Source organism: Otolemur garnettii, unplaced genomic scaffold (genome assembly GCF_000181295.1).
Source record: "Otolemur garnettii isolate 467f Iridium unplaced genomic scaffold, OtoGar3 scaffold00014, whole genome shotgun sequence".
Taxonomy (NCBI): Eukaryota; Metazoa; Chordata; class Mammalia; order Primates; family Galagidae; genus Otolemur; species Otolemur garnettii.
The window spans coordinates 5,959,741-5,971,209 of record NW_003852409.1 but is presented as its reverse complement, the minus strand read 5'-3'; the positions used below and the strand labels follow the sequence as shown (position 1 = coordinate 5,971,209).

The 11,469-nt window shown below is 43.4% G+C and overlaps 1 protein-coding gene across 1 annotated transcript in view; it reads left to right on the top strand.

Moving 5' to 3' along the window:
- The window catches only part of GRIN3A (glutamate ionotropic receptor NMDA type subunit 3A), a 171,799-nt gene that overhangs the window by 156,159 nt on the left and 4,171 nt on the right, over window positions 1-11,469 (top strand). Inside the window, exons 7-8 of the mRNA XM_003785185.2 lie at window positions 8,083-8,247; window positions 9,474-9,550. Of these exons, the coding sequence (XP_003785233.1) occupies window positions 8,083-8,247; window positions 9,474-9,550 (242 nt within the window). The remainder of the gene's footprint in view (window positions 1-8,082; window positions 8,248-9,473; window positions 9,551-11,469) is intronic.

Sequence of the window (11,469 nt, the reverse complement as noted above, 5' to 3'; positions counted from 1 at the left end):
TCAAAAAAAAAAAAAAAAAAAAAAAAAAAAGCTGTGTAGATCAGAGGACAATATTTCACAGCTCATAGGCTTAATCTGACCCACAAACTTAATTTTGTTGTTGTTGGCTTTACACAGTGCTTATTCTCATAATGCTTTTTAAAATTTTGCCACTATTTTAAAAATAAAATGATTTTTAAATAAAAATCAGAATTACCATAAAGGCATGCAGGCCACCCTAGGATGGAAGCAGCCTTTTATTGGCTAAAGAGCCTCTAAAGTATTAGAACAAAATTCAAAGTATCAGTGAAGAAAAACTATCATCGTTTCACTCTTTAGCACAAGATTGAAGATGGACTGAAGTGTTCATCATTTTTCAAAAACTACAGCACTGGACACAAAGTATTTATCCCAACCAATATTTTCCAACAACCAAAAGATTAGAAGAATATATAATAAGTACAGCTATGTAAAATTTCAAACTCCTGTATGATCAACTCGAACAAAAACAGATAACAGGAAAACGTAAAAATGGAGAATCATTTACAACATGCTAGGAGAAGGGTTAGTAGCTTTTCAGTAAAAAGCATCATCATGTCTGATATGAATAAATTTGCACATATATATGCAAAAAAATAAACATATGATTCATACAAGGCAGGGAAAACAAAGATGGAAAAATATTCAACCTTGCTAATTCAATATTTGTAATTCTACAAATCAGAACACTTACAACAGGAAAAAATGATTAATGAATGAATCAGGTTGGCAAGGATTTATGCCCCCTGGGTATTGCAGCATCTTTGGTGGCACTGGGAATGCTTTCTGTCCCTTTTAAGGGTTATTTCACCCATTATGAGTCATCAAAACAGTTATATCCTTTGACTAGCCATCCATACCCATTGCAATATCCATATCTCAAGTAAATGATCAGAAATAATATTTTGGCTGGGCACCATGGCTCACAACTATAGGCGCCATCTCAGCACTTTGGCAGGCCCAGGCAGGATAGCTTGAGCCCAGAACTTTGAGATTTCAGTAAGCTATGATAACATTACTACACCTTAGCATAGACAACAGAGGGAGACCCTGTCTCAAAAAAAAAAAAATGATATTTTATAATTTCATACACAAAGTTATTGCAGCAACATTTATTATATATAAGAAATTATGGCTCAGCACCTGTGGCTCAAGCGGCTAAGGTGCCAGCCACATACACCTAAGGTGGCGGGTTCAAATCCCCAGCCTGGACCCGCCAAACAACAATGATGGCTGCAACCAAAAAAAATGGCCAGGCATTGTGGCGGGCGCCTGTAGTCCCAGCTACTTGGGAGGCTGAGGCAGGAGACTCGCCTGAGCCCAGGAGTTGGAGGTTGCTGTGAGCTGGGATGCCATGGCACTCTACCCAGGGGGATAGCTTGAGGCTCCGTCTCAAAAAAAAAAAAAAATTATAATTTTTTACTTTGAGACAGAGTCTCACTCTGGCATTCTGAGAAAAGTGCCATAGCATCATAGCTTGCAGCAACCTCAAGCTCTTGGGCTCAAGTGATTGTCTTGCCTCAGTTATTCTATTTTTAGAGATGGGGTCTCACTATTGCTTAGGTTACTCTTGAATTCCTAAGCTCAAGCAATCCACCCACTTCAGCCTCCCAGAGTACTAGGATTACAGGTGTGAGCCACCTTGCCTGGCCAATAAATTATAACATAAAAAACATTTTAACACCTGAAAATTTGGGAGCAATCAAATCAATTATGATAAAAACTGTAGGTAATAGTATTAGGCCATTAAAATCAATAAAGTAATTAATGATTAGGAAAGCATGTTTTTAGAAAATAATATTAAGAAAAAATTTTATTAGTTTAGAAAATAACATCAAGGCTTTTAATAAAGCATAATACACAACTGATACATTCTATGTTTATACCTCTAGAAACTATATATGTGATAGGTCAAAAGAGAAAATGGAAAATTGAAATTGTTTTCATAGTAAGAGAATTACAGGTAAATTCACATTTTGTTTTTTAAAATATTTTTCTTGTTTTAAAAATAAATTAAACTTTTCAAAAGACTGCACAACAGAGCTAATGTAGCAATGTAAGTACCAGTTCCAAGGATGAGAGATAGTTGCCCAAGCATAGAGAGGATGAGTGTCAGGGACCAGCCCCAAACTACACTGTGTGTTCTTTCCCAGTGACTGGTGGGGTGAGAGGACGAGGAAAATATAATGACTCAAGTCCCAAGAAGAAAGTTTTTGAAGAAGCTGGCCAGGAGACTGTCCACCTCCAAGCCTGAGGACCGGTGGAAGTCCCTAGCTTGGGGCTAGTTCCATTTTTATTACACACATCACTGTTTGAATCATCTGTCTAACCCAGGAAGGCTAAAGCCTTACACCGTAGTTCCTGCTGGGCTTGCCCTTTCTAACAGAACTATTTCTCTATTACTAACTATGTTAATTAATTAAACTGATTTACCTCTTACTTTTATTATTCTCAGTTATTTGTGGTCTGAATACTAACAGAGTGTGGGACAGGGAGCACAGTGCAGGAGCAGGATGTCTGAGCAGAGCCCAGTCAGACCTCACCCACAAATCTCAGGAGTGGTGATTAATCCCTGGGAAGCCTTGTGTGCAGATGAGCTGGCGCTGCTGCCAATACCGAGAGGACAGAAAAAAGGAGGTATTTTCCTCCTGAGACATTTTTCTCTATTAACAAGGTTGAGGTGCCCGCCCTGTCTCCGGTGACTTCAGCGTTCCCTCACCTCTTGCTGTGCAGCCTGGTTCCTAGCAGGCCACCAGGGATGGATAGGTACCAGTTATAGCCTGGGGGTTGGGGACCCAGTGCTACAGTAAGCTCGTGGAGGACCGAATGAAGCCATAAGTGCCTGAGATTTGTCCCTGGCTAAATCCTGGGATGGTCGTTGCTCTGTGGCACTTGAGACTCTGGAAGTGTGTGGCTGTGAGCTATCGAAGCTTCAGATGAAGGAATGGGATTAAAAAAAAAAACCCTCAGAAACGTATGTTTGTTTGCATTCTTTTGCTTTCATTTGCACAGGTCTTCATGGTATGAGATCAGCTTCGTAATTGCATTTCTAAATGCATTTCTAAATGTGTGTATCCACTCACATCGCTTACAACTGCAATTATCCTACCTGCATCACTTAACTTTATTTAAAAAATTTGACATAGATTGTTCATTCCTCCACCCCTTCTCCCTCTGACCAAAGATGAGTATCAAGTTGAGTGAGTTCCATTGTATTGGAGAAAATGTTTCAACCTGCTAGCGTAGGGAAGATGCAGATTCTAATGCACGGCACATTTAAGCAACGTGAGCCTAGAGGAAGAACAGCCAGATTGCAATTGCAGCTATACATCTTATCACTCAGACTCAGACACAACGTCATTGGTGCTCACAGGCAGATTATAGTGCATTTTCAATTCCAATGGTGAGGTTTAAATGGAATTGGGGGTGGTTATTATAGTGGATAGACAGTGAGAATTCAGACAGCAAAGGATACCTGTAAATAATATTTGCTTGAGAAGAAGTACAGTGGCACAGACCATCCTGGATCCACAGCCTAGTTTGTTTGAACTTGAGTAAGGAAATCAGTCTCTTTGAACCTCTGTTTTCTCAAGAGTGAAATGAGGATAACAATCCTTAACTTACAGGGTTAACTACAAGATCGTAATATGAATATATGTGACTGGCATTCATTAAATGCCCAATTTAAAAAAAACAATAATTAGTTCTAACAGTCTATTAGCGTATGGGTATGAAATGTCTAGTATAAACTAAATACAGCCTATTTCTTATTGAGATAATCAGAGGAAATGAGACTAATTATCGTGATACACCAGGAAACAGAGAAGCCATGTGCTCAAAGGCAAGATGACCCACTGTAAGTTATGCATTTCTTCCTTATCTTGACAGTACCTTATAAGGACGGAGACTTCACATCTTTTATGTTTACCTGGATGGAACTGAAACACATTCTTTTTAGTAAAGTATCTCAAGAATGGGGGAAAAAAGGACCCAATGTACTCAATACTATTATGAAACCAATATATCATCACCTACACATTCATGAGAATAATAAAACACAACTACAGTCCAGAAAGAAGGAGGGAAGAGGAGAGAGAGTGGAGGGGTGGGCAGAGGGCAGGAGGAGGGAAGGTATTTGTGGGGACCTCACCTAATGTGCACAATGCAATGGTACATTTCAAAACCATGAAGAGTAGAGTATAAATGTCTTACCACAACAAATAAGTGAGGTGATGGTTATGTGAATCAGTTTGATGCAAGCATTCCACATCGTATATCAAATCAGCACACTGTACCCCGTAAATGTACACAGTTATGATTTAATAAAAAATAAAATAAATAAATATGACTGGGGGAAAAAAAAAAAGCAGTGCCCTGGCCAGGCGTGGTGTAAATCCCAGCACTCTGGGAGGCCAAGGTGGTTGTATTGCCTAAGAGTGAGACCCAGTCTCTACTAAAAATAAAAAAATGAGCTGGCTATTGTGGTGGGCGCTTTTAATCTCAGCTACTCAGGAGGCTGAGGCAAGAAGATGGCTTGAGCTCAGGGGTGTGCAGTTCTTATGCCCTATGACGCCACAGCGCTTTAGTCTGGGGGCAACAGAGTGAGAGTCTATCTCCAAAAAAAAAAAAAGAATGCCCTTATGCCTGGAGTGTTACTGAATGTTTCATGATGTTGAAGTCCAAGGTGAATGATCCCAGTTCTTACTCTGCAGCAGTAACTCACTGAATCCTTCTATAACAGCTATTTCCCGTACACTTAGCACCAAGGACTATTTTCAAACCCATTTGTATGTTCTTTCTGGATATGACTGGTCATTGCTTGTGCAGAGATGTCCCAGAAAGAGCTTCAGAACTTCTGTAGCCCTTGGGGCCCGGTAAACCTCCTCACCAAAGCCTTTCCTAGATCAGCCTGCTCTGTTCCCTAGAGCTGGGCTTCCCCAAGAGTCTCCAGGTCATCTGCCCAGTTTTCCTGCCTGTGTCTCTGTCTCCTTGAGCCGGTGTGTCAGTGCTGCTAAGGCACCCCGTTTTTTCTTGTCTGTGCTGCTTTGGCACCCTGTCACTGCAACACAGGAATCATCCTGGACACGGATTAGAACTATAATGCTTGCAAGAGGTGGACTTCCCAGAGGTGCAGGGAAGCCTCTAATACCTTCTGCCATGGCCTTTTATTGAAACGTTATACAACAGATGGGGGGCCATCTACAAGGATCATGTTCTTAATGATCACCACGATCTTTTTCCCATGGGCTTGACTCCTACCCTGATACGCCAGGAATGTTCAAGGTATAACTCCTGCTTGCTAAGGAGCTTCTCTCATTAACGCATGCGGTTGCTTGAGGGCTTGTCTCTGGGCTACGAAACATCTCCAAGCCAGCCAGGAAATTGTCCCACTCCTCCCTCAAGAAGCGGTGACAGCTCCTATAAGCATTGTCCTCCATCTCCTACACCAGTGCCTGCCCTGAGCCCCTCTTCAGCTCTAGTCTTTCCTCCCCATAGATCCTAACACTGGTTTTGACCCGTAGCCAGTGCCTGCCTGTGGTCATGGAGGAAAAGAGATTCTATCACCCAGGCTCCATCAAAGCCTAAAATCTCTGCGTCCTGACCCCCAGACAGACTTTCCTGTGTACTCTGTGTCTGAACCATTCTCCAGGATTGGGGTGGGAAGAGGTGGGGAGAATGAAAGAAGGAAAACCCTGAAACAGGATGGGAGGATCCACTTATGTTGGACAAATGAAGCAGGGAAGAGTGTGACTCTGCACACGGACTGCAGGAGTTTGTATCCGAGCTGTGACTAAGTTACTGAACTTCTTTGTGGCTAAGTTCTTTCACCCCTATAATGGAGATCGTTACCAGTATTTACAACACAAGTCGTTGTGAAGATTATGCAAGGTGCTACATTGATAAAGTGCTCCAACCTGTGCCTTACATGTATTAAGTGGTAAGAATTATCAACAATAATGATGAACAAAAGCCTCCAGCACAGGGACAACACCTGTGCTCCTTGGAGTCGCATCCAAGGACTTGCCTTATGCCGCCCTGTTTCTCCTACCACACATTCCTTCCACTCGTGCTGCTGTAACAAAGTACCTGAGACCGGGTAATCTGTAAAGAACAGAAATTTCTTTCTCAGTTCTGGAGGCTCAAAGTGTAAGATCTAAGTGGCAGCAGGTTTACCGTCTTACTGCAAACCCAGTCTCTGCTTGCAAGTTGGCTCCTTGTTGCTGTAACCTCACGTGGTGGAAGGGCAAAAGGGAAACAGAAGGAGCTAGCTGCTTCCTAGAGCCCTTCCTGAGGATGAGGGCCCAACCTCCTAATCACATCATCTTGGGGTTTAGGGCCCCACGTATAAACTTTGGAAGGACACAAGCCATCCAGCCACAGCACTGCGCATGCCTCATGCACCCTCCCTAAACCACAGCAGTCCAGCTCACAAGCCCCCATACCACGGTCTGGGCAACTTGTGCCTTTCCTCCTTTGCTCATGCTAACCTCAGCTTAGGGCTCCACCTCCCCGCCCCATTCTGCCTCCCTCATTCATATTATCACTTGAGCTAGCTTCTCCACCAAACCCAGGAAGCAAGTGAATCCACACAGGCAGCACGCACATTTGCTTTCTCCCAAGACTGAAGCTGCTTACAGGGAAACAGAACTTCCTTCTCCCTCCAGCCCATATGTGCAGAAGAGATGCACACGCCGGTACATGGTAGACGCCCAACACAGCGCTCTCTCCTCCTGCAGCTTTGCCCCTTGCTATTGACATCAGTGGCTGAATAATACCTGCTTCAGAGTACATGTGAGGTTTTCTGGTCTTAGCACATTGTTGAAGTCAAGTAAGATACAGAGATGAATCTCTCAATCTAAAACACTTTGTTAAGCAAGAATTTCAATTCAGGGCACACACACAGACCAGGTGGTCTTTGATATGTCTGAAGAATAAAGAAAAGGTGGTGGTTTTATAAAAAGAAGAAATGCTACATATTGTTTTTGATAGCAGGGTCATTGGCATTGGTAAAGTTCTGGGGAGCTGGCGAGCTCCGATGGGCAAGTGATGGTGGTAGGTACAACTCCTCTTAGAGTGTTAGCAGATTGTTCAGTGCCCGTTAGATAAAACTGGTTTCAGGTTATAAAAGGCAGGGTAAGCAGCTGGGCCTGTGGAAAATTTACCTCTTGGAGCAGATTCTGTGGGCTCTTGTCCTCTGGCACCTGGACTCTGATTTGGCTGGTTTGATAAGAAGGACCCATTTTGTGTGATTAACTCTAACAATGTGTGAATCACTTAGCAAACTGCGGGCCACATACTGTATGCTTATTGTAACTGTTGGTGTTGCTGTAACTGCTGCTGTTTTGTTGTAAAACAGAGAGAGCCCAACCCTTGAAGCTGAACAAAGATGGATTTATAGACCATCTCTGCCATGCAGAACTAAAACAGGGGGATTAGTATACCTATCTCAATGCAAAACATCGGGCAAAAAGTAAGCAAGCAATGAATATTAGGTCCCTTCTCTTTCTCCTCTATGGCCGCCTAATTTTGTGGCCAGGCTGGGTTTACTACATCCCTCTGGTCTCAGTTTTCTCATCTGTAAAATGAGAACATTGAACTAGATGAGCTCCATGTTCCCTGCTGGATTCAAATTCCATACATACTGAACTCATCATCTTTTCCCCTTCAATCTACTCATTCTCTGTCCCGGAGGAAGGTTCTTTCCTTGATAGAATGTTTTAGTGTATTAAATTATTTCAGTTTCCTGTCTCTCTCTCTCTCTGAAAGACTAGAGGGTGGTCCTGACCCAGGACCCCTGCACAACTGCAGTGACTGCTCCCACTGTGGGATCAGCATGTGACTAGCACTCTAGGATCCTGCCCCTCAGCAGCCCTGAGTCCCAGACTGACAGAATTCCTTTCACAGCACATTATTGTGAGGTTCACAGAACACACAGGGAGGAGTGGGCTCCAACTTCCCCCAGGTCTAGAAAAATGGAATCTAAGTCAAAAAAAGTGAACAAGCATTGAGCCATTGAGCATGGATCATCACGCTCGTGGCATTTTCTCTCCTATTCCGTCACAGACTTTGCAGATGGGCATCAAACACTTCTCAGGACTCTTCGTGCTGCTGTGCATTGGCTTTGGTCTCTCCATCCTAACAACCATCGGGGAGCACATTGTGTACAGGCTGCTGCTACCACGGATCAAAAACAAATCCAAGCTGCAGTACTGGCTGCACACCAGTCAGGTGAGTGGCGCAGGCATCTTTCTCCAATATCTTTAAGCTGCAGAATTCCCAGGGATGGGAGGCTCCAGGGCCCTGTGTCAGACTGACAGGTGGTAAGTACTACCAGGATCACGAGGGTGCTGTAGACACTGTCAATGTAGAAGATGGAGTCCCCTTAAATTAAACTACCCCACAACGCCCCCTCCTTTCTTATAACCCTCCACTGCTGCTCACGACAGAAGCAAAAGAACTGTTTTTAACCAGGCTTCCCTTAACAGTGACCATCTGGAAAAAATGGTGTGAACGTTTTGTTTCCTGTATTCTTTTCTTGCCAAAATTGAAAGCCACTCAATGGGTTTCAAGTCCCAGTAGCCTTTTAAGCAACCTCACTTGCTTGTGTTGTCTCTGTTCTTTTCCTGGTCTGAGGTTTAAGGCCCACTGGTACCCAGGTCAAGCCTCACGGGGCCTCAGTTCTTTCATGAAGCCCAGACACCAACACAATGATTTACCGGGAGAACTGACACTGTTGAGTGGACTGACCATTCAAGCACGCTTGTTTGCACATCTCTCCTTGAAGGAAATTGGCATGGACAGGCAAAATATAGTAAGAAGGCTCCTTAATGACGACAAACTCTAACCAAGAGTACTTTCACCTGACCTGCAGCCAGTGAGCCACCCAGGCCTCCCCACTGCTGGACACCCCCCTGCCTCCCAGTGCTCCCTTCCCGGCAGGGAGGCTGCCTGTCCCACCCGGCTTGGGTGTTCTCATGCTGACCTCCTCACTTCATCAAGCCAACACTTTTTTCCCAGATGGGTCTTCTCTGCTGTATGCTGATAGGATTAGTTTAATTCACGAGGCCTTCTTCCCTTCTCCCTTTTGGCTGTCTAGAAGTTCAGGCTTCAGGTTTTGATTTATCTCTAGCAATTGTATGGGGCTTTTTGCTAAACATTCGTTATGATTGTGCCACTTCAGATGTGTGTCACAATATAGGGCATTTCTCAGCTTTCTATCAGACCCCTTTTTTTCCTCCAGCAAGAATAATAATCTATAACTAGAATTCTTGTGCTCTTGAGATTTGGGGCTGAATGGTGATCTGTTTGGGGGGGGGGGCATTCCTGAAAATTCGTTTAAAGAAGCCAAAGTTTATGATGGTTAAATCCTACATCGTTAAATCTCAAGTAGTACTTGGGCCCCTGACTGATGTGTTTCTAATGATCTCTACCCATTTATCTGTTCTCTCCATCAGAGATTACATAGAGCACTAAACACATCATTTGTAGAGGAAAATCAGCAGCGTTTCAAGACCAAACGTTTGGAAAAGAGGTAAGAAGAGGCCAGTGCCAGCTGTTTTTATAGTCACTGAAGTAAAAGTTTAGAGATATACCTGTATAATTATTCAGATCAAATCAGAAAAAAATTGTTCATAAACAAAAACCAGTATAACAACATGTGGTTTCAGAAACAATAAAAGAGATAAAGTAGACAATATAAAGTATGGATACTGCGATGCAACACAGGCAATAATTACCGTCACGGTTGAGGGCTTGCCGCCCATGCTCAGTGGTTATGGCACCAGCTACATATACCAGGGCTGGCAGGTTCAAACCTGGCCCAGTCCATCTAAACAACAAAGACAACAACAACAAAAGAAAATAGCCAGGCATTGTGGTGAGTGCCTGTGGTCCCAGCTACTTGGGAGGCTGAGGCAAGAGGATCTCTTGAGCCCAAGAGTTTGAGGTTGCTGTGAGCTGTGATGCCACAGCAGTCTACCAGGGTGACATGGTGGGCCTCTGTCTCAAAAAAAAAAAAAAAAAAGCAGTGTAGGCAAGGGCTCTAGAGCCCACCATCTGCATCCAAATCCATCCTTTCGATATATGTTCCTTTGGTAGCTTGTTATCTGTACCTTAGGTGCCACATTTGTGAAACTGAGATAAACACAGTACCTATTTTCTAGAGCAGTTACAACACATAAAGCCCTGGGAGAAAAAATCACATGCCTAATATTAGCCGCTATTACATACAAAATGCACGTAAGACATAATTCACAAGTAGTGCAAGCAACTAATTTCATGTGATACCTTTCTGGCATGTTTACAATCCCTAGCCCTTTCCAGCACTCTTAGGAATACAGCATTTGAAGTATGCAACAGACTTGTCCTGCCTAATCTATTTCCTGGCACTCTAATACAAACCCTCTTGGAAAGAGCACGTCATTAATAGGAATTAACAGGCATTAAATGCACTAATGACACTTGAACATTGAAACCCCACAACCTTCACCGCAGCCAGCCTCCGGATGACTGGTGCCTGATTCGTGGTGACAAAGGTGTCAGAGGCTTTGGGTCTGTCTCCTGCTGGCCCCCGTGGCCGGCTGCCTCAGGCAGCCCTCCTTCTTCTTTCATAGGCCCAGAAACCTCAGACAAGGGCATCCGCTCCAAGCAACTCCTATCCTATATGGCGTATGTCAAAGCCTGGCTTTCTGGGGGAAAAAAGGGATGGAAACCATGATGTTTTTCTCATGATGGGCGTCTCCTCTGGGACCGCTGCAGCCAGTCCTCTTCTCTCCAGTTCTGCATCCAGCCTGTCAGAATCAATTCTGTTATTTCCTGCAGCCTCTCTTTCCAGTCAATGAGCTCTCCCCCAAACCCCTCTCCCCTGCCTGGGTTTCCCTGTATCACATCGCGTGTCTGCTAGTGACAGGCTGTGGACTAATCAGGTCACAGCTGCTCCAAGTCATGTTACATATATTTTTCTATGATTATTTCTAACATAAATTTCTAATCAGAAGAACACAAGGAGACATAGCAGCAAAGATGTCGTCTCACAATGACAAAAACATTTGTTTTCCAGCTACAGAAACAAGAAGCACTGTGATGTGATTCGTGCTCACATCTTTCTCACTTGCAATTGAGAACCAAATGTACCTTTTCACTCACTCCACTTACCCACTTTTTTTTTTTTTTTTGACAGATTCTCTTCCTGAACCTCCTGTTTTGATGGGAGCTAAGGCAGAATCCATTCTCTTGGGCCCACACTTCCTGTGCCCACGTCTCTACAGCCCAACATTTATAACCTCTTATTTATTTTTTTATTTAATTTTTCTTTAAAATATTTACCTCCTTCATGTTTACATGGATGGAGCTGGAAAATATTCTTCTTAGCAAAGTATCTCAAGAATGGAAGAAAAAGTATCCGGTGTACTCAGCCCTACTAGGAAACTAATTTATAGCTTTCATAGGAAA